The sequence below is a fragment of the Penicillium manginii genome (genome assembly GCF_028828005.1).
Source record: "Penicillium manginii strain IBT 31320 chromosome Unknown utg000003l:1.0-959480.0:1.0-959601.0, whole genome shotgun sequence".
Lineage (NCBI taxonomy): Eukaryota > Fungi > Ascomycota > Eurotiomycetes > Eurotiales > Aspergillaceae > Penicillium > Penicillium manginii.
The window spans coordinates 933,933-959,525 of NW_026643104.1; the positions used below are offsets into that span (position 1 = coordinate 933,933).

Here is a 25,593-nt window from a genome sequence, read left to right on the forward strand (position 1 = left end):
TCTGTCCTAGGATGGGTTCCGCATCAGGTAATACTGGTGGAGCGATAAAACGAAGCCGAACCCTGGTTGGTGCGGGACTCCTGCGATCATGGTAGCATTCCATTTCACGGATCATGGATAGATAAGTGGCCTCCATGATATTGGTTTTCTCAAAGGCGTATGGTGCCTTGTTGGCTCTATGTTCCAGGTACGTATCTTATGTTGATTCCTTCCCCTGGTGGGCCCCGTACCCGATGGCCGTTGTACACTTAATCCGGCATAGCTTTCCATTTCTTTCTAAGCAGGAAGACTCCGAACATCTTGACACGCTTGATTACGCTCTACACCATGCCCAAAATTTCGCGAGTACACATGAGTACTACGTTCGGTGCAGTCTAACAATGATAAAACTCCCTCCGCCGTGAACCGTGGAAAGCGAACAGGTACTATGAATCGTAGCCTACACAATCGTAACAAGGAGATCAAATGTTCAAGAGTCCACGACCTCCTCATTCTTTGGTTTGTTCAGTAGATTTTCATATGTCAAGTCTAGCCGGACCGCCAAATTGCAACACTAGATACTAGTTCAAACTAATTCGGAATATGACTGTACTACGAAAGACTGGACATTGACTTATTGTGATGAGCATCCTTCGAATCTAGATTTCCACGATTAACTACATCGCACCATGCCCGACCTCGATCAAAGATTGGCATTGTGGTGGCCTCTCCCAGCGAAAGTAACACTATCCCATCTTCATTGCTGTGTATCTAGACCGATGGCCAGTCACCCAGCTTGGCTTTCCATCCCAGGTTGTGCCCACCTCGAATGGTATAAGTAATCGGGCGCTGCCGGTAGGTCTGGCCATGCGAATCGATATGGTGCATTGAGATATCGTTCTATATCCCCATCGGATGTTCGTGTTATTACCCATTCGTTAGAAACTTGCGGAATCTTGACACCTCGGAGTCTAGCTCGCGATTCAAAATCCATTCTGAGATATCTTGCACCAAATTTAGATTTCAAAATGAGATTCCGAAATGAGTCGGGGATATCCGAAAATGATTGGTCGTTGGTGATAAGCTCATATAGTGTAAAGACGACACTAGTGACATCGTCTCGACCGTCATATAGCTGTTTATTTCCAGATACAGCCCGATCAAAGTCGAAGAGAACGATCTTTTGAGTATAAGAATCGATAAGCAGATTCCGGGATGCGATATCTTGATGCATGATTCCTTGTTCCAGGTAAAGGAAATTCGCGACTTAAGTGACCTGCTGTTACCACTCGAATCGAAAAGGAATCTTTAGATTCGCAAGAGTTCCCCCTGGGATGTACTTCGTTGTTAACCCGATCACCAGAGATCCCTGGTCTTCGAGGACAATACTATCAAATGGTATTATATTAGGATATGGCGGTAGGCTTCAAAAAATGTTGATTTCATCCCAGGCTATTTGTAATCTTAGAGGCTTATTCAAGACGTCGAACTTGAAAGCAACCTTTTGAGAATTCCCGGAGGTATCTTCGTACGATACCAGATCAACAAACGGTGCAAGTCGATCCAGCTCCTATAGCCGAGAGTGCTGGATTGTTCGGCAATCGGTGAGCGCTTTACATAGTGAGAAAGGAACATGTACAAGAAATAGAGCATCGTCCTCTTTCTTCCGGATCTGTCAAAACCCCGATAAGGAGCTCGTTATCATCGACTGTGATAGCACGAACTTCCGGCGATAGATAATCGGCAAATTGCGCCAAAATCAAGAGCTCCCTATCCTCCTCTGGTGGTAACAGCCTGGCGTTGCCTTTAACTTTGACCATCTGAAGCTGATCCCAATCCCAGATGTTGCAGTGAGCTTTAGTGGTGGGGTTTTCGCTCGGGCCGCAGTACTTCTGGCCTTCGGACCAGAATCTGTCTTGGGGGTTGATCATTGCAAATAAAGGCTCAAAGCGAATCATATGTATACTGTTGCTTTGGCAATGTAGGCGAGCGACTGGGTTTGACGGACGGTTGATTTTCGAAACAGCGATACAGGTGAGGTCACATGGCTGGCAATAAAACAAAACGAAGCCCTACCTTACTTACCTCAGTAGACATATTCTATTCCTCCATGTGTATTGGCATACACATGGCCCTTGACCGCGAAAATTCCGCCCTACGGGTCGTGTTGATATATCCCGGTTGCGGAGATGATAATGAAACTGGATCACGCGAATGTAAATACCTAAGTATGTAAGATATCTGTCTCTCGGTCTACCTGTAAATCAGACATATATGAGGCTCTGACGCATGGAGACTTCTGGCCTATCAATTCTTCCATGCTGGGGGACAACCTTGGACAACCAGCGACTTTGAAGATCGACTATGAACCACGCAATGCTACAACTGCCAAAGGGTTGGCCATCAGGCGTTCCATGAGGATTAGAAGGTGCGGAAAGTGCGCCGCGGAGGGTCACCACCACAGCAACTGCGATTGAAAGGCTCAGGGTGTGTTCCATGCGGAAGCCCAGACGAGTCGTATAGCAGATTCTGTCGGAAGCCCTATCCGTCACTAAATGGAGAAAACACTTCGAATGATCCAACTTAATGTACGCAAACCGGGGGCGGTGCGTGACTGTCTAATGGACGACGACAGAATTGTGCTGACACGATTCTCGGACCAGATGTGCACCTCCTAAAATCCGACCACGGTCGCGTTCACCGAATTTGCCCAACCCCGGTGCAAAAGGTATATCGGGTCTTGCGCAATGCTCAAGCATCTGCTGTGCCTGTCTTTTCGGGGAACCAAAGACTCAGCAAAAACCTACTTTCTACATGGCGCGGGACAGATCCGCCACATGCTCGTAATGGTCTGGGGCGGTGAGTGCACGGCCACGATGGTGTTTACGCCACACCTGAGCCGAGAGATTCTTAGGTCGAACAAAGAGGTTGAAGCCCTGGGCATAATGCAGGAAGACCCGACGATGTCAAGAGAACGCAGGAAATGCAAAACGTCTCGGGATTTCTTGATAAGGAAAGCTATCTTATATCTGTTGGATCAGCGATCTTTTTTTAAACCCAAATTTCCATTGTCGCCTATACATCCCGAGGCTAAGTGCGCTCCTTATTCCTATGTTTCGACGTCATCGAGTTATTATGTGTCTCGTACTTAAATCACAATACATACCTAGGTAGTGGAGAGGAATACATCGATGAAAGATCAGACATTACCTCGACGTCTCATCTAGATAGCAGCGGGAAAACAAACCGCACTTCTCATTATATACCTATCCTCAACCCTTCATCGTACTAGTAATCTGCGGAAACGGCTCCATCTCTGCACGCACCCTCACAATGATTTTTGTTCAAGCTTTTCTTGGGTTTCTACATTTCAGCCATCTCAGTCAGAGCTTTGTTCCCCTTCCCCTTCCCTTTCCTTAAATATTTATTTTCGCCACCCAGCTCTCTACACAAGAAACTGAATCAAAAGGCTACTTCTTGGACTCCGAAAGAAAGCATAACACATCTGATGGGCTGAATACTTGATCTGGCACCTTATAAATCACGGGCGAACGTGCCGAGCCAGCCGTTACCATGATGAGGATAATATGGCCAAGAGACCTTTTCGTGGTAGGTTCACGTTAGCAAATACGTTCCAAAACATTGTCACGGAGAATTTTTGCTCAATACATACTACTAACAAGAATATGGATCTTGTCGGAAATTGATAGAGTGAAAATTTTGTTGCCCCGTTATGACCAAGTGATGGGGAGACCGTCTGTTTATACAGGGTCTAAAAGCTCTTTCGAAACAAAATGTTGAACGGGAACTAGTGGAACGGCTAGATGCCAATTCGTTTCTACGAGCGATTTCCAAGATCTATAATTTTACTCCCTAAAATGACAGAGGCTTGCGGGATTTAGCCGTCAAAATTACCATGGATCACTTGGCTACGCTGAGAACCGCAGGGTAATCGGGCTCTAACCCAAATACAGCCTTGGGCACTAGCACCTGTCTGGCCCGCTCTCATTTGATCAAAAATTTCCCGAAGTTCAACTATCGAACTATCGATCGCCACCCCGCTTCATTTTCTTCTGGGACAATATTGTGTCGATCGTATCCACCACAGTTCGTATTGTGGAGTCTGTGCTTTCTCCTCTGAACACCAGCGATCTCATTTCCGACCCAAAGAAATGAAGATCGAGGGGTTGGTCATGAATAGAGTGTCTTTCCCTCACCGACTTCTTACAATTAAAATCTTAGATCGATCCTTTGACTTTCTGAAAATACACTATCATCTCTAGCACGGAGATTATCCGGATCTCGTACTGGCCTGGGTTTCATTCATCAATAGATGAGACATGGCTCTAATATGTAGCAATTTTGAATGAGCACGTATCATGTTTGATTTATATGTGATTGGCAATCAAATAATATGCTCGAGATGGTCTCTTGATATGCACAACATGCTTAGAGCGAGGCTCTCTAGTTGTACAACATTTTCCCTTTTTGATCTTGCATTTTCTTTTTACAGGGGCTGGCTGTGCGTATTAAACTATTAAAATGCCTAGCCAATCATGCTTTTTCAGCAACACACCTCCGGGCCACTAAAACCTCCGTGCATGAACATGTTCAAAGGCTTTATCCGGTTCTTCACTCTTCCTTTGTGGGCTCTTTTCATACATAATCGTCCTCCTAATTGGAAATTAAATGAGATCTATCGACCATCTAATACATTTTCGTATTCCAGTCATCAATTTTAAGACCTATTCCCACTCCCTGGACTTTGTTGAGTTCTCGATCAAGATCTATCCACTTATGGAGTGGGGCCCAGGCTCAGCTCAGGATCCACTTAGCCCTGGTATGGAGTCTTTTCGTACCTACGAGCGATCATCTTTACTTCATATATATGAAATTCATTGGGCCTAGTGGACTCATGGCGCTCCATGTACACCCTCAATCGAGGTGAATTGTGTCGATCCCTGGTAACCGTCTATAAGAAGGAGCCGAAGTCCTGTTCCCGACCCTATTCAACCACCATCAGTAGAAAATCGTTTGAAATGCAGTTCAAACTCAGCACCATTGTTGGCCTCCTTGCTGTTGCTTCTCCCGCCCTCGCTGTGGATGCAGCTAGCAGGATTGATGGCTTCACCGTATTAGCCAAGGACGTGCAAACGACCGCAAACTCCATTGAAGTCTCAAACGCCCTCTCGAAAACATCTGTTAGTTTACCCACGTACATATCACAATAATTTACGTTATATACTAACCATGAATCTAAGGATACTATCGATCGCTTTTACCTGCTTTCCAACGCTGAAAAAATAGCAAAGGATCGTCTCTTAGATAAAGGAGAAGAAGCCTTGGCTGCCGACCAACAACAGGCCGCTTGTAACTCATTCACCAACGTAAGTTGTTCTGTTCTCTAACAAAACCAAAATCATATTAACCCAAAAATGTCTAGTACGCTTCCGCTGCCACTGATATGCTGAATACGGTCAAAGAAAAGCATGTCGATGTAGAGCTTGTTGGGAAAGGATACCAGATGGCTGCGCACCTCCGTGCCTTAGAGCGTGCCAACGACGTGAGTACAAATATTTCAGAATCAGAGGCTAGATGTTTTGTTTGGCGTACTGACAGTTGTAGGATTTTGCCGACCTCCTTACCGAGATCCTCGCACCTAGCTGTGGAAGTAGCTTGGCCGACACCATCAAAGACCTCGACAAGCTCCTTGCTAGCACCAAGAAAACTTACACCTGGGGCTTGCCTTGAGTAATTGAGGTTTAATTATATGTTACCATAATGCGCATTTGTTTGAAGCCATAACGATATGGAATGAGGGACCTTGGAAGTCGGCATTCTGATTACAAAATAAAATCAAGTGGTAAAACATCTTAATAATGAAGATTCCGCACGTAACTCCAAAGATTGGAATCTTTGGATCATTCTAAAGCAGTACTTTGTACGGAGTATAGAAAAGAAACAAATCTTAAGCCTCGGGACTTCCATTTGCACTTCTCCATTTCAAGTTTTGTGATGTATTGAGGCGAATGGACTCAATAGTGTAGTAAAACTATAGTGTTAGTAGTTATAGATAAGATATAATAACGTGCATTGTCACGGCCTTGTTCAGCTAGATCTGGCCCTGGGGCGCGTGTGGGCTCCCGCCCCTTCCCCTGCGTCTACGTTCCGCTCGTGCTTTCTATCGACTTTTACCCACCTCTGGACCTGCATGCCCTTTGAGCTATCATGACCCTCCACTTGGTGAGGCCGCCAAAAATGGCACTCTCCCTGCCGGGCTCATTGGTCGCAGGGAAATAGGGATCCATTGCCATAAAGCTGCCAACAGTCCCTCTGCGGCTTCCTCCTACCCAGCTCTCTCTTCTGGTGCTTATCCTTTGCCAGCTCCCCCTTCAATCCGTGCCGCACAGTCACTTGTCCTTTCCTTTCAGCCTTTTTAACTGTCCAGAGCGCCGTCCGTTGCACGTATTTTTGTTTCTCCAGGGGCAACATGAGCGACGTCGCCGATCTATGCCCCGCGATCGACAGTGACATGTCTGGGGTGTCTTTTGAGCCTGACTTCGATGCCCCCGACGACTCCGACTCTAGGGACGCCTCAAAATTAACCGGGCTGAGCACCCCGGAACCCACCTGTCTTCCCGATGACTGTAGCGGGCGGTCAAATCATCCAAAACAACGCGTACGCCGCCCAACATACGCTGATGCCTTGCCCGATTTCAACGATTATCCTGATGACGACACCGATGAGGACCTTGCAGATATACCGCTTGATTCACATTCGATACAGCACATGATTGACTGACACTTCTATCAGTGCTGAGATACCATCTGAGCGCTAAGATGCCCGAGTCATCACGTCCTGGGAAGCAACGGCGACATTTGACTTGTACCAGTGGAAAAGTTCTCGGGAGGTGCATTTCGCTGCGGATGGAGGTTGCTGGTGCCTGTCGGCACGAACCCTTTTCATCAGGGCTTCTATCCTCCAAAACCAGAGTCTCGCCAATGCATATACCCAGGAAGTCATCGGCCGTAGGATCGTGAACACCGCTGAAGATGTCGTTTTGACGGGGTTGATATTTGACCACGGATGGAAGGTGTCAATTCAGAACACCCCGGAAGCCGAAGTCACCAACAACATTCCTCAGGACCACAGATTTGTCTGGCAGATACTTCACTGGGACCGGGGTAACTTTCGCACCTTTCTCGGGTACCTCTTTGCATTCCCCGGCTATAGAAAAATGATGCAGTAGGTCGTTCCCCAGCTCGATGACGAACTTCGTCAAGGGGCTATCTTGCTTTGCTTCGTTAACTCTCTACCTCTAGGAGACACCCATACACGACATGGAAGATGATTGAGCGCCTCGCCCGCCCCATTTGGGCCACCGTGTACGCATGGGCTTGGCTTCGGACGTTGTTCACAGCGCCATGGATCGCGTGAGTACTCCACCCACCGCATAGAGATGGCTGCATTTGTTACATTATCTGAAACAAATTCTTTGGTAGCTACGCATACATAGCTTGGATGGCCTTTGGATGGAACGGATGGCTTCCAACATCGACACTTCCTCAAGCGATACCCTTTTTGCGGCCGTCAAGTGTGGGCGTTCCTGCTCATGGATTACATTGGCCCCATTGTGGAAATTTACGTCAACTTGACTATGAACAACGACAATTGGCTGACCAGAACGGCGGACACGACAAATATTGAGGATTAAAAGGCTGACTGTGTTTTGGTATAGACCCGGAAGACGTGATTGGGTTCCCTAATAGCTTGTCCTGAATCCAAAGCCATGCGTAGTGGATTTTGCAGTAGATAGGTCATAATGGTTTCCCTGGGCTTAAGGTAAATTTAAAGTCCTGGCGACTGTGCTGCGACCCCATTTCATTCTCTCCCTTCAGAAGCAGCCTCTAAATCTTCCTTCCCGGTTGACGGAATTCTCTTGATTGCCGTGTCTCTTCATGGACTACCAACGTAGTATCGACGGTAATTTCAATCAGAATTATACGTTGCCATCATGAATGATCACCATTTCTTTCATGATGATTATTCGTAGTTAAACATGCAATCTGTATACCCAGCTACGGGTGTTTAGTCCGTAATCCTCCCCGTCAGCCAGAGAACCCAGCCAATAACATCCTACAGGATTTACAAACGGCCAATAAGTCACCTTCGAAGTGCTTAGCAGCTTGCAATTTGCCATAGGGGATGCGGACAAAATATAAGTCCCACTTGCTACTGCAAGTATCATGCAGACAGATTGTTTTAACAACCCAGCCGAGGGTGGATAGAGGAACAGTCCTGATAGGCTGACAATCCTGGCCTGTAAGACTACCTACCCAAGAAGCTAGCTTGGAGCCGTCAGCCCACAGCAGGAAATTCAACCCCTCCCAGGCACTCAATTCTGGTCACCTGCATAAGTGACAGCTTGTCATGAGTTGAGCCTAGTATTCTTGAGTCGTTGCCATATACCCAATTAAACATGGAGGTTGGAAATCACTTTCGGATAAGGATTTAGTCCATCCCGAAAGTAGCGTCGCCACCGATTGTACTTTCTACTTTCTATGACGCTTTCTCAGCCCCCAAGTGCCATGGTAGGCTAGTACATTTTGGGGAGGTTCCCTGGGGTTGGATTCTGTATCACATTATTGTACTGGGTTAACCATAATCAAATCGATATCCAAGTTGATTACGAGCATTTTGAACATTCGTAAGAAATTATTGGAGAAGAGTCGCGACAGTGAACATACAGTTGATGGGTCTTGACAGGGTATTAGGCCGTGCGTATGTACGATACCTAGTACTCTGAGACACGGTTCAGGGGTAGTCTCTTTCAAGGATTCTGAGACATTTCCCTTGCTCTTCTTCGACACTATAGGTTTGGTAGCCAAGGCAAGGGAGAGTAAACCGGCTTCCATCGCGAGTGGTAGGTGCTAGGTGCCGGTGGCTTGGAAGCCTCGAGCTGGGCCGATACTCTCCTCAAGATAAGCGCAGCCTCTCTCCTCCTATGGATCTCTTGGATGCCTTATTTTCAATCGAGTGTGTTCGCAAAGGAAAAGAAGCTGGTCTCTGGTAGGGGTGCCAGACAAAGAGAATAATAAGCTAAATTAGGTGCCGGGTACATCATCACGCCCTCCAGCTCACATGCACGCACAGGCTTTGGATACCTAGACAGCCCCGGACTTGTCGAAGGCTACCTGACTGGCTGGGTAGTGGCTGAGTGTATTTGGTTCAAACCCACGGGCCACCGATCTGCGTGCAAGCGTCGCACTTAACGGCGGTATGGCGCCCGCTTAGTAGTACAAGTACTCCGTAGAGTTAACGACTCCTGAAAAATCAAACAATTCCGGTCAGGGGAGGACTTATGTTCCTGGACAGGGGCTGTCCGGCGCCCCCGGATACCGCGTTCGATGAGTATAACTTCCAGACTTTAGATCCACTGATTCATCACGTCCATTTCCCACAAAGCTTGATATCCCGACACTCCCCAGATCAGCATGATTGAGATTGTGGCGGAGCCTACGCCTCCCACCGAGGGAATCACGGGGGTAACCAACACCAAGGACACTGAGGACCAGCCCGAAAATCGATATATGCAAGGATGGGCTCTCGCTTCTTTGACCTTGGCCTTTATGTCCATCTGACTCGTGCTAGCGATTGATAACACCATTCTCTGTTTGTACTTCTCCATGATCCGACCGAGAGAGCATCAGATCTGATTGTCATACGAAGCAACGGCGATACCCCACATCACCAGCGACTTCCACAGCCTCAACGATATCGGGTGGTATGGCTCTTCCTATCTGATCACGCAGATGGCACTATTGCCAACCTGTGGTCGCCTGTATGCGTTCTATAACATCAAGTGGGTGTACTCCATCTCGCTTGCCGTCTTCGAACTCGGCTCCATCATCGCGGCCGTCGCCCCATATCATAGGGCGAGCAGTATCTGGTCTCGGTGCTGCGGGCCTGATGAGCGGAACAACAAGTAATCTATCGTATTGCGTGTCCCTAAAAAAGCAGGCAATGCTGTCGCCTATTGTGTTGGGCATATGAAACATTGGATCAGCGGTCGGACCACTCGTGGGTGGTTCGATAACCGACAAGAAGAAGCTGACCTGGCGATTTATTTTCTGGTTCAATCTTCGTAAGCCGCTGTTGATAATAAAGCCCACTATCTCTCCTGTCATGATTGACTGATTATTGCAAGCTTTCGGACCTGTTGGGCTAGTATTGGTCTGGTTCACCTTGAGGAAACCTCCACCTGCAGTAAAGGGGGACCTACCCTGGAAGCAGAAGCTACGTCAACTTGACCTTCCGGGGGCTACTCTGCTGCTTGGTGCGACATCGTGTTTGAATTTGCCATTGCAATGGGGTGGTATCAGCTATCCATGGTCTGATTCCAAGGTGTTTGGGTGCCTGATCGGATCCAGTCTACTGCTGATTACCTTCTTGTGCTTGCAATTCCGGGGTAAAGAAAGTTGGTTCCTTGTCTCAAATTTCTAGTCTCTACTGTCATGGAGACATCTTATTCTGTATGCTTGCTAATATCATCCAAGCTCGAATATCCCTCTACATATCTTCCGAAGTCGTACCTTTTCAATATCATGCGGCTTCATGATGCTCGTTTAGGTGGCTGTAGTAGTGCAATCGTACTTCTGGCCTATATACTTCCAGTCAGTCAAGGGTACTAATGCCAGAGACTCAGGGATCAATCTTCTCCCCTTGATTGTGTCGAATAGCCTTGGTACCCTCTGCGCAGGCTCTGCAGCATCGAGATTCGGGCACTATGAACCATTCATGTGGGTTGGACCTCTCTTTTAGCTGCCGGAGGGGGTCTCTATCAACTTATGCGCGCGGACAGTGGATTGGTTTCCAAATTCGGTCTGGGCTTGGCTACGGCAGCTGTAGCCAAATGCCACTTTTGGCGGTGCAGGTTGTTCTCAACAAGTCAGATATACCGACAGGTCTCGTCATGATCATGTTTTTCCAGATGCTCGAAGGCGGGGCAGAACCTCTTCACGGATGGCCTTCTGCAGAACCTCAGCAAGGTGCGGGGAATAGATAGTGCAGCCATGGTGGCGGCCGGTGCGAGCGGTTTCAGAGCGGTCGTTCCTCCTGAGCTGATGAATGCCGTCGTGGGTGCATTTAATGCAGCACTGAAGAATGTTTTCTGGGTGGCGCTTGCCACTCCAGCCCTTGCATGGATCACGAGCTGGGCAATGGAGTGGAAGCAACTGCCTGGCACGAGAAAGGAGAAGGTGAATCAAGTGCTAGCCGAGGAAACCAAGGGGGTTGAGGTCGGGACAGAACTAGCTTGACCAATGGAGAGTGATCCGAGGCTTCAATGGAGTATGCCAATGGTAGCCTGACTTTGACAGTGCATATGCCTGGCCCGTCCGAGCAGAGTGTGAATTCAAGCAATGCATTTTCAGGTGGCGATCTGTCGGGGAAGAATGCTCGGAGCGCCTCTAACCCAAGGGACCTGGTGCAGTCTAGTAGACTGCATGACGGTGAGGAGCTCTTAAAGTATAGGCAGTATTCGCCCCACCAAGTAGACTGCAAGTCATCTTTCTTGAGTAGACTATAAGTAATTTCCTTCGTACGATGAACCTCAAATCTTCAGGAGTTCTAAGTTTGTATAAGATCTATACCTAGTTTCACTCTAAAACCCTGCTATCTACTATAGCAGTCGTATGAGTTAACTCTAAATTACCTGAAACCCTGGAAATCTTTTGATGGGGTGCGACCTGGAGGGTGTAACGGGAAAACCCTGGTTCATACTGAGATAGGTTAGATCTGATATAAACTGGCGGTGTCGACCACGGAGTATATTACTCCGATTACACCGCTTCGTGAAGAATAGGAATCAGGCTCGAAACAGATATAAAACCTTGGTGATATAGAATTCTTGGAGTTCTTTGAGAATTAGTCTTGATTTAATTCAGTCTATACTTTCTATCTCAGTTGTGCCATCCTTGCCTTGTCTAGTCAATATCTTAATTATTACAGAGGGCCTACCTTTCTATTTTTAACCTATATCAAAGTTCTAATAATAATAAGCGGGCTTATAGTTATATATAATCCCTGAATAAATCTTATTACCTTGTGAGCTACTTTCCTAATACTTTTGTACACTATTAATTTGAATATTAATATAGAAACTAATATTCTCTCCCTTATCTAGAAGTTTTTTACTTCTCTTTCTATCGTACCTGTTCTTATTTAGTATAATTATTAATATACTGTATAATTAAGCTAAGTTATATATCTGTAATAGCAGATACTAAGGGATAGGCTAGAGATCTGTGACTAGGTAAGACTTCAGATAGTAACTCAAAGAAAAGGAGAATCAACCAATAGTATATATGAATAGTAACAGAGACCAATTTCTAAAGAAACTTCAAGAATAAAAGAAGTAATATATTAAGTTATTTATCCTGACTATCATATAAATCAGGTATAAATTAGGTATAAATCTGTAGTATAGCTAAGATAAGATCAGATTACTAAGGAAAATACAAAGAGAGTTCGTTACTCTTTACTAAAGCTCACCCTCTTTGACACAAGCCCTATAAAAGATCTTATATCAAAAAGTACCTTATAATAGAGATTCTGAAGTAGGTCTAAAACCCCAAAGTAGATCCTCCTAGTCACACCCTAACCAGAAATATTTAAGGTTTTGGATGATTTAGGGTTAACTTGTACAATTACTATAGGAAACTATAGACCTTAAAATTAAAAATTATTAGAGATTCCATACTAACTTAGAACTTACCAAAATTTAAGAAGAATCGTGAAAGAAAAGAACTCATAGTCTACCCTATAGGGCGAATTCTGAATTCTGCCTATACCTAAGAACTTCTGACCGCCATGCAGTCAGGTAGACTGCATCAGGTCCCTTGGGTTAGTGCTCTCCAAGCCAATTCTCGAGCCTTAATACATCGATGCAGGTAGGAGTATTTGTTTCGATAAAATGCTCGAAGATGGAATGGTCAGATACAATACCTGTCAGGACCAACTACCGCAGGAGATCATCTTAGAGAATAACAATGCCAACATCACGCAGATTGTCAAGCTTAAATTCCACCTCCCGCCCCTGAGCCTCAAGGTCCAGATATCCAGGTGCATTCTGCTCAATAAGGCGCACCCACAGGTCCATATAACCGAATCCCTCATAGAGAAACTTGCTGTCCATTCTCGTTGCCTCCAAGAGCTCAATAATAGGAAGGTCCATGTTCAATCTATTCCCATTAGAAAATTCACGTTGGAAACTGCAAATGGAAAAGAACTTACGGCTCGTTATACTGCGGCGGGCCCCCAATACACGACTCTTCCAAATCCGCGACACGCCTGCCCAAACTCTGACCAAAGGCCATTACCTGACCCATATTCCAGGCTCGACGAACAATCGAATCGCGGACACTGCCGTCAGAGCCAAACTCAGCTATCGTCATTCGCCCTGTGGCAAGCTCCGGCTCTTCGATCACATACCACGTGTAGTCTGGCCCATCGGCGAACACTACCGTGCCACTCCGGGTCATCGAGAGAGCGTGGAAATCCGCTGAGGAAAGGTACAGCTCAGAGAGGATACCGCTGAGCGCGATAGGTGTCGCGAGGTTGAGGAACTCTGGGATATGGCTGCGCGGTGCATGGCCCGGCCCCGCCTGGTCAAAGGGATGCTGCCCGTTCCATTCATCTTGATGGATATACATCATAATCAGGAGCTTTACAAGATAAATGTAGTTCCGGGGGTGAGTCTGTGAATATACTAGTGGTAGACAAAGGAACCTCTTGTCAGGTCGTGGGGCTTGCTGCAAGAGCAATGAAGCCGGGTAGTCGCGAGCTGAGGTACATGCTGGGGCACGGCTATGGTAAGACTGCAAATAATAATTAGACCTGAAGAAAGGTGAATTCAACATTGGCTGTACGAACCTCGCGGAATTCCTGACTGGCGGTAGCCCATTTCTCAATTAGGGCTCGCCGTTGACGCAGCCTTTCTTCTGGGGTTGAGACTGGTTGGTATTCTTCCTGCAATTATGTACCAGTCAATATTACAAATACTTATACGAGAGCATTGCAAGGACTCCCTACCTTTACGAATAGCAGCCATCCCTTGGCTTCTTCCGGGAGCTCATCTGAGGGTAAATCTGTCGGATGAAGGTGGATCTCGGGAATGCCCGCTGGCCAAGACGCGTTTGATGCCGACTGTGCCATCTTGAAATTCAATTTGTGTAGAAAAAGAAAAGTCAAAGGAAGAGACTAGAGGGGCAGATGAATGAGGAGCCTTCCAACCGAATGCGCGTCGAAGTGATGAAAAAAAAAAAGTTTTAAAAGGCGAAACAAGTGGATTTAGTTTTTGCTTAGTTCAATATTCGGGATTTCATGCGGAAAATCCGGCACCTAAATAGCTTGGCGCTCTGAAAAAAAGGGAACCGGTTCCCATCCATACAGACTGTAATCTTTCATCGAGAATACACCTTGATACGGTGTCTTCTAAGAATTCACTTCTCATCTGAGAGCAACCAAAACTACAAATGCCGCATTACCCGAATACGACAAAGGAGAACATTCCAAGTCTGGTCAAGGGTCACAAGAAGTGGAGAGTGCAGAAAAAATAGCGCAAATAGCTTCTCGGCTACTCCTGGTTGAGAAGTTTTGTGGCAAAGAACTGATCCTGGAAGCAGACTGAGAAGTGAGCCTGAAGTAAAGGTCCCTTGCCCTTTCCCTCCTATATTTCACGATTGGTTTGTATCCTTCACGGTCATCCAACTCCAAGGTTCCAGCCTCGATCACTGTGAGATGGCTCGGCCTATAGCCAGTCCAGGGGCTCAGTCCCTACGATGGATGCTATTGCTCGCTTTCTTCTGTTCTCTTTTGGGAAATGCGTATGGAACGCATCACCAACACCATGGCCACCAACACCTTCACCATAAAGTGCGTGATGTGAAAGCCTCGGCTTCCCCGACCGTGACTGCTTCTTCTTCTTCCCTTCCCTCCACTCTCGAGGAAGCCAAAGGGATAATCAAAAATGCGCAAGCGTCTTTGGCGGTTATGAACAAAGGCCGGTTAGCGTATCCGCAATGAAATCAATACACAGCCCAGCCTGAGTCGAAAAATGGAACCTCTCCAGTGGCACCTGCACTTGGCACGGAGCATCTGGCAACAACTCATGCGATGGTTGCCAAAATCGCCCTGAATGAGTCAAAGACTGAAGGCCAGGGCAGCCAAAAATTTACCTACACCATTCCATCTGCGGTTGCTCATGCTGCCAAAATCGTTGCTGAAGCTTCTCCTCAATCTCCGCCTAGCTTTCATGGTGTGGATATTGCAGAAATCCGGCGCAAATATCGGCCCCAGCGGAACGACACCAACAGGCCAGCCCAGAAGTACGCGCAGTCCAATGGACTAGACGGATATGTGCATGCTCAAGCTCCCATGGAATCTGCTCTGGCTTCGGACTCCGGTGCCGACGAGTCCCAACTGACCAAGCGATCGTCCGCGGACTTCTGGCTCACAATAATTACCCAGAGAGGCTCCAGTCCATACGCACAAGAAGGATATAAGGTATAGTAACCTCTTCTGAAAGTCTAGTGCCTAACTCTAAAATTTTTTTGAAGGTCTGGAGAAATGTTAAAGAATACGGTGCCAAAGGTAATTCTTGACCTCTGAAATTCCAAAGTGTCGCAATGGATGCTGATAGTGAGATTCCAGGTGACGGCGTCACCGACGACACTGCCGCCATCAATCTTGCCGTCTCTGATGGAGGGCGATGCGGAGCTGATTGTGGCTCCAGTACTATCTACCCGGCCTTTGTGTATTTCCCCCCTAGCAGGGATCTGGTGAGCTCGCCAATTATCCAATACTTCAACACGGAGTTCTTCGGAAATGTAAGCAATTCAAGATCGCCACAACAGTTACTTTGTCGGAACTGACAAATTATAGCCCTTTGATTACCCCACAATCTTGGCTGCGTCCAGCTTTGTCGGTCTTGGCGTTATCACCTCCGACGTCTTTACTGGGGACAGTACTGAGTGGTGAGTTAACAACATGAATATTCCCTCGCTAAAGACCATGGTGGAATTGAAGCTTATTGATGCACAAGGTACATCATTACCAACAACTTCCTTCGATCAGTTCGAAACTTCAACGTTGATGTCATGAGAACACCACAGAATGCCTATGTATGTGGAATCCATTGGCAAGTGGCGCAAGGAACATCGCTCGAGAATATGGTCTTCTATATGTCGCAAGATGAGGCAACTACCCAACAATTGAGCATTAGCAGTCTTAAGTTACAGCCAAAGAATCTGTATCTTAATTTTTCCTCAGGGAGTATACATGGAAAACGACAGTGGTGGCTTCATTACCAACTTGACATTCGTTGGTGGCAACTTTGGGTAATCCCCCCTCCAGAACCCACAGCCTGCTTGCGACTAAGACTTCAAAGAGCATACTTTGGCAATCAACAGTTCACCACGTCCGAAGTTACGTTTATTAACGCAAAGAACGCCTTTCAGGTTCATTGGGACTGGGCCTGGACTATGCAAGACGTGATTATCGAGAACTGTGTCAATGGCCTGGTGATTGTTGGCGGAGTAAGTTTTGCATTCAAAATCGCACAGCATACACTGACCATCTCCTAACAGGCCGGCGGTAGCATGAGAACTGGACAATCCGTTGGCTCACTGATCTTAATGGATGCTCTGATCATCAATACGACAAACGGAATCGTGACATCCTTGTTCGCGGAAAATTCGACCTCTTTCCTCTTGCAAAACTCTGTTTCCAGAGACGTGACCACCGCCGTTCTCGATAGTGCTCAGGGTCAAGAGATTCTAGTGGGCGGGGCTGCTTTCGGGGTTGAATCGTGGGGCTTTGGTCGCGTCGCTACCTCTAGTACTAACAGCACATTCTACAACGGTCAGGATATCCCCGTCATGGAGAGACCTGTGTCGTTGACGTACATGGGATATGACAAGCCCAATTTCTTCCAGCATCGTCGACCTGCTTACACCAAAATTGGAAACACTCAGATTATCGACGTGAAAGAATGGGGTGCTGCTGGAGATGGCACAACGAATGATAGGCCAGTTCTGAACAGCATCCTGGACCGCGCTGCGAACCTTTCCGCCATTGTCTTTATCCCGTATGGTATTTAAATTGTTGAAGATACACTGCATGTTTCTGTTGGCTCTCGTATCATCGGTCAGGCGTGGTCCCAGATAATGATGAAAGGGTCGAAGTTCGAGAACCAATTAAAACCCCATGTCGGAGTTCAAGTTGGCCAAGCTGGCGATGTGGGAATCATCGAGATTCAGAGTCTGCTTTTCACGGTCTCTGATCCTACTGCTGGCGCTGTGTTAGTGGAGTGGAATGTCCACCAATACACTCAAGGCTCAGCTGCCATGTGGGGTAAGTCAATCATTGTTCTCTTCATGCCTCCCCTGGCGGAGAATTATATTTCAAAAATTTCTTACTGACGTGACTCACAGACTCTCATATCCGAGTTGGCGGTGCAAAAGTATCTTCTCTGCAAACCTCTCAGTGCGACAAGAGCGATATCGCAGTTAATTCAGCCTGCGTTGCAGCATCGTTGCTTCTACATATAACTTCTCAGTCCTCGGCCTATCTTGAGAATATCTGGGCGTGGACCGCCGACCATGACCTTGATACAACAGCCCAAGAACAAATCAATGTTTACTCCGGACGAGGCATTCTGGTGGAGAGCCAAGGCCCAACGTGGTTGTACGGCACCTCCTCTGAGCACAACGTTCTCTACCAATATCAAGTGTCCAAGGCCAAGGATCTCTACATGGGCATGATCCAGACCGAATCTCCATACTTCCAACACACTCCTCACGCTCCCCAGCCGTTCATAACGGGTCTATTTTCCAACGACCCAGTCTTCGCAGATTGTGATTCCTCCTCGGCCAACTGCTTTGCCTCCTGGGCTCTTCGGATCATCGACTCTTCCTCTGTTCATATAATGGGCACAGGTTAGTACCACAACTACACCACAACGTGTTTTTTGTTTTTGGAGGACCACAGGCTAACTTGTATTTTCCAAAGGTATCTACAGCTGGTTCTCTGACTATAGCCAAGCTTGTCTGAATCCAGAGGACTGCCAACAACGTCCAGTTGAGATCTCCCAGTGTACTGATACTTGGATCTACAACCTTGTGACGAAAGGCATTGTAGAAATGATTTCTCCTGTCAATGAAGACCCAACTCTCGCTGCCAATAACGTCAATGGATTCATGTCATCGATTCTGGCTTGGGTTCGCGGAAGCAATACCACCATTGGAGAAAGAACCTTCACTGGCTTCTAAATATACACTGCCGAAAGCCTTGAAGCATTGGGTCTTACCGAGTCGTGCACCACGGCGTTGACACAGAAAGTCCTTTGCAGTCCATTTTTAAGACCTGGACATCCCCGGGCATTGGTCAATATTATGAAAATACTTTTTTCACTGACATGCTTTGCTACGCTGGATGTGGTGAAAGTCTTGGAAGCTACAAAGAAATACTGTCTTGGTACTATCATGGATTTCACTACCGTGGAAAGCGCGAAGGACATGTCAACTGATGAGTTGTGCTCGCACTGCTACACCACCATGCTCGAAATGAGACAGACCAGTATCTACAGCAGCTACACGGAGTCCGACAAAGAAACCCTCGAGCTGATTCAATCAACATGCGGCCTGACTGGACCCACCGAGCTGCACGATCCGCCTTATACTGTGACGCCAGCCCCGGACCCCGTTTGTGTCTCAAACACCACCTACACAACCCAGTCTGGAGATACCTGCGACAAGCTAGCAAAGCATTATTCCGTCGCTTCAGCCGCAATCCTCTATGCCAACCCAACTATCCTTGGAAACTGTTCTGATCTGCCAGCCAGTCGCGATATCTGCATGCCCCTGAGCTGTGACACGCAATACACGCTCCAAGATGACGACAACTGCTGGCAACTCGAGTATGACTATGGGCTCGCTCCAGACTCCATTCGCCAATTCAACCCCTGGCTTGATTCGGACTGTCTGAACATGCAAGGCGCCCGCGAAATTCTCGGCGGCATCCTTTGCCTTTCTCCCCAGGGCGATACCTATAATACAACTGGTGACGGCATCACAACAGCTTCTGGAAATGGAGGTTATGCACAAGGCGTGGTTACACCACCTGCGAACTCTACTGTTGCACCTGGAACTACGACGAAATGCGATCGGTGGTACTCCGCAACGGCTGATGATTTATGCGTCCAGATCTGCTTGAAGTCTGAAATTTCGGCGAAGCTTTTCAAGGCGGCGAAACCTTCTCTGACTGTGACAATAACTTGGTTGCTGGTGATGCTTATTGCGTTGGGCCGGTTCCTCACTGGAATGAAACTGCGTACTGGACTGAGACTGCTACTGCCAGTTGTAGGGCTGTCTATCCCATGGGGGTAAATTCAATGAGGCCCATTGAATTTTTTAGGGTTTTGTTAAGTATGGGGGAAAAAAGTGGGTCCAGGGCCCATTGAATTTAGATTTCAAACCCCCATTGAATTTAGCAAAATAATGTCGTAGAGTTTCCAGATTTCGATATATTTTAATTTAGTATTAGTTTTATTCCATAGCCAAATTTAAGCACAATCAGAGCATATCCAGTATCGATTTTGTCCCCCACAAAGTAGCAAGATTTTTTGATGGGGTAACCACCAGCCGCCGGTCGCGACCAGTCAAACCCACCAACATCAACAACCACCATATGTAGTTTAGTCATAGGATTTGTTTTTTTTTGTTTCAAATTTCAGGGGGGGTTTTCCCAGATCCCCCATCATCATCCCATTTTATTTTGGGTCCATTTGAACAACATTGAGTTGATCCCATTTCCCAGATATACAATACCAGCCGATATATAGATTTCCATATCCGACATGGACACCGAATACCAGGCCCACGAATTATTTTGTGTCAATGCCGAATTTCGCGTGTTGATTTGCCAGAAATGTCAATGTGCCGTACGCCGGGGACAGATCAAGGCCCATTTAAGTAGTACCGTACATCGGATACCCATTTCGTGGGTACAGTATATCGACAGAGTGATCCAGCAGTGGGATCATATTGATGATCACCCAGAGGTGGATAGTTGGCCCCGCCAGATTGATCAACCCATCCCCGAGTTACCCGTTTATCAGGATGGATTATTGTGCCAGCAATGTGAGGTATATACATGCCGCCAGATCCGTACGATGAAGGCACATTGGATAGAGGCCCATCAGTATCGTGTACAGCAAAGCCGCGGTCGTCCCACACCCAGACAGGAAAAAGCCATCCAGGCCGCCATTAACGCCAATAGCCGAGCCGTTGCGTGTCAGCGTATATTCAGCCAAGGCCCCGGTTCACATTATATTCATATTGTGCAGCCCAATCCCAATGAGCCCCCCCCATAGACCCCGTGGAAGACCCCGACCGGATTCACCAGTTAGTGCAAATGGTTGAGGAGTATCAGCAGCAAGATCAACAGGCCCATGAAACCATCATCCAGGCCGGGGAGTTAGATGAAGCCACGCCATGGTTGAATCGGACGGGGTGGGTTCGGTATTTACAAGGGACCCCCCGGCAGCCATTATTCGAGAGTACCCAGCGCCCCGAGGAGGATGCCGAGGGACCAGAGCGTATCGCATTGGTCATTTGGGAGGCCATGGAGCGATTGGCATCGGTGAGCCAGGAGATCGCCAAGGCGTGCGGGCATTTAGTACGCATTGATGTGGTCCGTACGATGAAGGACGAGAGTCCACATAAGCCATTATTGGCATATTTAGATGCCACCGCCATTCAAAAGCATGTGGCACCGTGGCAGCAGATTATGATGTTTTTTGCACGAACCCAGGTATGATCACGTCCGTACCCGATATCAGACACCCAGGTTGATTCACCATCCCAGATTGAACATGATTGGGAATCACCCAAGTATTCATTTACCCCCCGACAGCAGCAGTTATGGGATGCCGTGTGGCGCCATGCCCAGGCCCAGGCCAGTTGTCCCGACCCCGAGGATGATGAGCCCGAGCCATTCGAGATTCGTCCCATCGAGCATGCATTATTAACGTTTTGCATCGATTTATTACGCCAGAAGATCCGCAACGATGAATATGGATGTGCCATGATTTGTGCCACCGCCGTGATTGGATGCGGGCAGTTTGGTTGGGCCACGCCCGAGAATTTCCCCCCCCGGATATCCAGTTTGATCAAGATCGCGCGGTTTTTTATTTTGCACAAAGCATTGCGGTTAGACCCCCGGTCATCGGAGATCCGTCGTGGGTTCGCCGGGCAGCAGAACCCGCCATGGTTTGAAGGTGATATGATCGGCATCGATGAGGCATATGCCCACGATGATGAAGGATATGGCAGTGCCCCCCCATCCCCGGTGGCCATGCGTAGTCCCCCCCCACCAGCGATGACATATTAGGAGCATTGACACAGGAGCAGCGCCAGCATCCCGACCGAACGTTCCCCGAATGGGTCACATATTTGGTGGATTTATTCATGGTTCGTGGGACCAATGGCCCCGTCCAGTGGTGGTTAGATTTACGTACGTACGGACGGACGATATTTATGAATACCCCCAGCGAGGGTCATATCGGGTGGAAGTCCGGAGATGAATTGTTGTACAAACAGATCCATTTTACCATGGGCCATTTCCGCGGATTTGTGCATGGGTTGGTTGGCCGGTTACGGCAGCAGTTGGTCCACGAGTTGATGTTTTGCACCGATCACCCGCCCCCAGCCATCCCGTGGGATCATTTGTACGATGATGCCACGCAGAGTGCCACCGGATGGAGTTTTTTACAGGATTTACGTACATCGTGGCCGGTCCAGGGTCCGACGTGGTTCATGGAGCGTATCCGCCACGAGCCCCGATTACAGCGTCAGTTTGTACAGTCCCACGGGGCCGGGTTCCGGATGCCCGCCATCGATCGGTTTTTTCGAGTGGTGAGCCAGTTCCGTGAGCGGTTAAGCGTGGCCGTCCATGTTTGTGCCGGTCAACCCAGCCGGGGTCCCGAGTTAATGAGCATCCGGCATCGTAACAGTGAGCGAGAGCGCCGCAATATATTCATTGAGGATGGCATGGTCACATTTGTCAGTCGATACCATAAGGGGTTCCATGTGGCCAATGATACCAAGGTGATTTTCCGATATTTACCCCGGGAGATTGGTGAGTTGGTCATATGGTATTTATGGTTAGTATTGCCATTTGTGGAGCAGATGCAGTCATATCAGCGGCATATACGGGGCGAAGCCGCCACCATCGGTCGACGGGCCGAGTATGTATGGTCCCCGGATCCCGATCGGCAGACCGAGTGGAGTAGCGTCCGGTTACGGGAGGTATTGAAGCGCGAGACCGCGATTGGATTGGATGGGCAGAAGTTGGGATTACAGGCATACCGTGACATCGCCATCGCCATCAGCCGGCGGTATTTACGCCCCAGCAGTCAGTTCCAGGCCAACACCGAGGAGGAGGCCCCCGACATTGACGACGAGACATCCATGGATGATGATGGGATCCGAGCATTCATTGCGGATATCCAGGCCGCGCATTCCGCCAGCATTGCCGGGACGCAATATGGCCGGATGATGATGGAGAATCCCAACACCACGGCCCGGCACCGCGAGTTATTCCGCCAGGTGAGCCAGGATTGGCATTATTTTTTAGGATTCGAGTCCACCCGTATCGAACATGACCGCCGGGCCCCCGGCACCAAGCGTAAGCCCAACCCATGGGAAGTCGAAACGGCCGAGGCCCGTACGCAGCGTCGATATGATTTACACCAGACCAACATAGACGAGGCATTCCAGCACATGATGGGGAGCAACACCGTAGCATTGCGGGGGCAACAGGGTCCCGTATTACAAGCCATCAAGCATGGGGTAAGCCCCATTGTGGCGGTCATGCCCACCGGGGGAGGTAAGAGTGTGTTGTTTATGTTGCCCGCGTGGGTGAGTGGCCGTGCCGGGTTAACCATCGTGGTTGTTCCATTGATTGCATTACGCGGTGACATGGAAGCACGATGCCAGCGATTGGGGATTTCATGTGCGGTATGGGACCCCCGACGGCCACCCGATGGGGTATCCATCGTATTGATCACGCCCGAGAGCACCGACAGCGATGCATTTGCCGATTTTGTGACCCGGCAGCGGATGTTACAGCGATTAGATCGGATTGTGGTGGACGAGTGCCATATGGTATTAAGTCAACAGGAGCGATTCCGGCCATTATTCCAGCAGTTGGGCAAGTTACGAACCGCAGCCACCCAGATCGTGATGTTGACCGCGACATTGCCCCCCCGCAGCGAGGAATTATTATTCCATCGGATGCATTGGGTCCGGGATCAAGTGGTATTATATCGGGGCCACACCAGCCGGCCCAATATCGCATATCGTGTCCATACGATCCCCGTAGACGATGGATATGACCATCCGTTCCAGTAGGTGCAGATGCGGAGTGTGATCCAGTTCATCCAGGACCGTGTTCGCCGAGCGTACCCCGGCCGGGTGATCATATATGCCACCGTCCGGGCCCATGTCACCGCATTGGCCGAGTTATTAGGTTGTGCCGCATACCATAGCAAGCAGGTGGACAAGGAAGGGATTTTGGCATCATTCCGCCACCAGGCCGGGGCGGTGATCACGGCCACCAGTGCGTTAGGGATGGGGATTGATATCCCCGATATCCGCAGTGTGATCCACGTTGGTCAGCCCCGGACCATGTTAGATTACGCGCAGGAAAGTGGGCGGGCCGGGCGTGATGGACAGCCCAGCGAGGCGATTATCATCCAGGCCGAGGGTCAGACGATGGGGCGGGAATGCCGTCCGTTTTGGATGCACGATGCGCCCCCGGACGACCATGCCCATGTTGTTGAGTATATGGAGGCGGCGGTGACGGGTTGCCGGCGAGTGATATTGGATGGGTATTTGGATGGACCCATCGAGGAATACCAACGACAGCGATGTGGTGATCGGGTGGTCGAGTCCGCATGTGATGGATGTATGCCCAATTGGGAAGACCAGGAGTCCCGGATTGGATCCGCGTCCCCCGTTATCGCCGATGACCCGATGGTTGATGTTGGGGCGGTTGAGCCGGTGATGGCCGGCCCGACGGAGGATATTCCCAGCACCATGGCCCGGGCCGTACCAATCGCCATCCAGCATACATTTCGGCAACAGGATATCCAACGGGCCGAATTATGCCAGCAGGCGGATGGGAGGGCCGGTCAGCAATATGAGGATGAAGAGTTTTTGATCCGTGAGATTGAGAAGTGGGTTGATCGTTGTTGGACATGCAGCCAAGGAGGCCGTGACGATGGACATGAGATGTGGAAGTGTTGGTATGGTGAAGGGGGCAGCGGCAAGATTGCGCAGGCCAGTAAGGATTGGATGGTCAAGATTCGACGGCAGATTTCGTACGATGGGTTCACGGCGCATTTTTGGTGTGGGATGCCGCAGTATATATGTCCGCGGAGCGATCGGCGAACGGAGCATAGTCCGCAGACGGTCCAGGCATGTGATGGATATCGTACGGCATTGATTCCGACGATTGCGATGATGGTGCATGGGCCCCATGCCAATGCAGTAATCCGAGAACGGTGGTTCCAGCGATTGAGTGAGCATGGGGTGGATAATATCCGGGCGAACGATACAGAGTTGATTCGGTATTTGGGACAGATGGCGCGGAATTGTGGACGAAAGCGAGCGCAGATTACGGAAGAGTTTATTTGGTTACGGAGAGCATATCAAGGAGTTGAGCGTGGTGGGTAGGTGGAAATCGAGAGCGGCGTTCGTGTTTTCCGTATTCAAGTAATAAAGACGATGGCCAAATATATGTTGTCATGTTGCCGGGTTCCATGGTTGATTCAGTGTATTTCCAGGTGAGAGGGATGATTACGGTAGAAATATATGGGAATTATAGGGTCAGGAGGATAGATATATGATGGGTATTAGGAAGGTGATATACAGGACGATTGTATAGTAAGTGATAAGGTCATTAGTGATAGGGATCGTGTGTTATACGGAGATCGAGGTTTAGAAGTTGGGAATGTTCCGAGAGATGCCAGTGGTGAGGGTTTATGGATGGGTGGTGAGGGTTTGTAGATAGGTGGTGAGGGTTTATGGATGGGTGGTGAGGGTTTGTAGATAGGTGGTGAGGGTTTATGGATGGGTGGTGAGGGTTTGTAGATAGGTGGTGAGGGTTTGTAGATAGGTGTTTAGGGTTATATATGTTGGTGTTCCAAAGTTGTTTGTTATTAGATAAGTGGTTCCAACCCGTCCGAGAGTGCATAGGAAGAGATCAGAGTAACAAAAGTCAGTAAATCAGTTACAAGGTTTTGATATAGATAGCAAGGGACCCAGGGCCCATGAGATGAGGGTTTTCGGGGTAGAACCCGGTCAGAGGGTGGTTTTAGGGTTTTGGCATTGATATTAACCCGGGCCCGGGCCCGGGTGGTGAGTTTTAGGGTTGAAACCCGTTGTCCGAGTGGTAGGTTAGTGGAAACCCGAGAGTATTTTAGGTTTAGGGTTTAGGGTTTAGGGTTTAGGGTTTAGGGTTTAGGGTTTAGGGTTTAGGGTTTAGGGTTT

General features: G+C 48.5%; 11 protein-coding genes across 11 annotated transcripts; 8 read left to right on the top strand and 3 right to left on the bottom strand.

Annotated features, from left to right (window-relative positions):
- Window positions 1-591: 591 nt before the first annotated feature.
- On the bottom strand, window positions 592-1,213 carry N7533_003720 (uncharacterized protein; the record flags this gene model as incomplete). Its single annotated transcript, XM_057100370.1, has 2 exons — window positions 592-742; window positions 771-1,213. The coding sequence occupies 2 exons, from the start codon at window positions 1,211-1,213 to the stop codon at window positions 592-594; spliced, it is 594 nt and encodes a 197-aa protein (XP_056963058.1).
- A 379-nt stretch (window positions 1,214-1,592) lies between these two features.
- On the bottom strand, window positions 1,593-1,910 carry N7533_003721 (uncharacterized protein; the record flags this gene model as incomplete). Its single annotated transcript, XM_057100371.1, has 1 exon — window positions 1,593-1,910. The coding sequence occupies one exon, from the start codon at window positions 1,908-1,910 to the stop codon at window positions 1,593-1,595; it is 318 nt and encodes a 105-aa protein (XP_056963059.1).
- A 3,108-nt stretch (window positions 1,911-5,018) lies between these two features.
- On the top strand, window positions 5,019-5,730 carry N7533_003722 (uncharacterized protein; the record flags this gene model as incomplete). The annotated part of the gene is made up of 4 exons (XM_057100372.1): window positions 5,019-5,180; window positions 5,241-5,366; window positions 5,423-5,542; window positions 5,605-5,730. 4 exons carry the CDS (start codon window positions 5,019-5,021, stop codon window positions 5,728-5,730), a joined length of 534 nt encoding a protein of 177 aa, XP_056963060.1.
- Window positions 5,731-6,469: 739 nt separating this feature from the next.
- Window positions 6,470-7,759, top strand: N7533_003723 (uncharacterized protein; the record flags this gene model as incomplete). The annotated part of the gene is made up of 5 exons (XM_057100373.1): window positions 6,470-6,658; window positions 6,873-7,225; window positions 7,303-7,413; window positions 7,497-7,576; window positions 7,719-7,759. 5 exons carry the CDS (start codon window positions 6,470-6,472, stop codon window positions 7,757-7,759), a joined length of 774 nt encoding a protein of 257 aa, XP_056963061.1.
- Window positions 7,760-9,474: 1,715 nt separating this feature from the next.
- Window positions 9,475-9,969, top strand: N7533_003724 (uncharacterized protein; the record flags this gene model as incomplete). Its single annotated transcript, XM_057100374.1, has 2 exons — window positions 9,475-9,611; window positions 9,735-9,969. 2 exons carry the CDS (start codon window positions 9,475-9,477, stop codon window positions 9,967-9,969), a joined length of 372 nt encoding a protein of 123 aa, XP_056963062.1.
- Window positions 9,970-10,892: 923 nt separating this feature from the next.
- N7533_003725 (uncharacterized protein) lies at window positions 10,893-11,298 on the top strand (the record flags this gene model as incomplete). The annotated part of the gene is given in 2 exon segments (XM_057100375.1): window positions 10,893-10,960; window positions 10,971-11,298. The coding sequence occupies 2 exon segments, from the start codon at window positions 10,893-10,895 to the stop codon at window positions 11,296-11,298; spliced, it is 396 nt and encodes a 131-aa protein (XP_056963063.1).
- Window positions 11,299-13,016: 1,718 nt separating this feature from the next.
- On the bottom strand, window positions 13,017-14,194 carry N7533_003726 (uncharacterized protein; the record flags this gene model as incomplete). Its single annotated transcript, XM_057100376.1, has 4 exons — window positions 13,017-13,221; window positions 13,274-13,857; window positions 13,913-14,008; window positions 14,072-14,194. The coding sequence occupies 4 exons, from the start codon at window positions 14,192-14,194 to the stop codon at window positions 13,017-13,019; spliced, it is 1,008 nt and encodes a 335-aa protein (XP_056963064.1).
- A 960-nt stretch (window positions 14,195-15,154) lies between these two features.
- N7533_003727 (Peptidoglycan-binding Lysin subgroup) lies at window positions 15,155-19,425 on the top strand (the record flags this gene model as incomplete). Its single annotated transcript, XM_057100377.1, has 9 exons — window positions 15,155-15,544; window positions 15,598-15,631; window positions 15,692-15,867; window positions 15,923-16,014; window positions 16,083-16,575; window positions 16,627-17,131; window positions 17,261-17,392; window positions 17,473-17,976; window positions 18,485-19,425. 9 exons carry the CDS (start codon window positions 15,155-15,157, stop codon window positions 19,423-19,425), a joined length of 3,267 nt encoding a protein of 1,088 aa, XP_056963065.1.
- Window positions 19,426-20,452: 1,027 nt separating this feature from the next.
- N7533_003728 (uncharacterized protein) lies at window positions 20,453-21,430 on the top strand (the record flags this gene model as incomplete). Its single annotated transcript, XM_057100378.1, has 2 exons — window positions 20,453-20,851; window positions 20,906-21,430. 2 exons carry the CDS (start codon window positions 20,453-20,455, stop codon window positions 21,428-21,430), a joined length of 924 nt encoding a protein of 307 aa, XP_056963066.1.
- A 221-nt stretch (window positions 21,431-21,651) lies between these two features.
- On the top strand, window positions 21,652-23,451 carry N7533_003729 (uncharacterized protein; the record flags this gene model as incomplete). Its single annotated transcript, XM_057100379.1, has 1 exon — window positions 21,652-23,451. The coding sequence occupies one exon, from the start codon at window positions 21,652-21,654 to the stop codon at window positions 23,449-23,451; it is 1,800 nt and encodes a 599-aa protein (XP_056963067.1).
- A 219-nt stretch (window positions 23,452-23,670) lies between these two features.
- N7533_003730 (uncharacterized protein) lies at window positions 23,671-24,777 on the top strand (the record flags this gene model as incomplete). Its single annotated transcript, XM_057100380.1, has 1 exon — window positions 23,671-24,777. One exon carries the CDS (start codon window positions 23,671-23,673, stop codon window positions 24,775-24,777), a length of 1,107 nt encoding a protein of 368 aa, XP_056963068.1.
- Window positions 24,778-25,593: the final 816 nt, after the last annotated feature.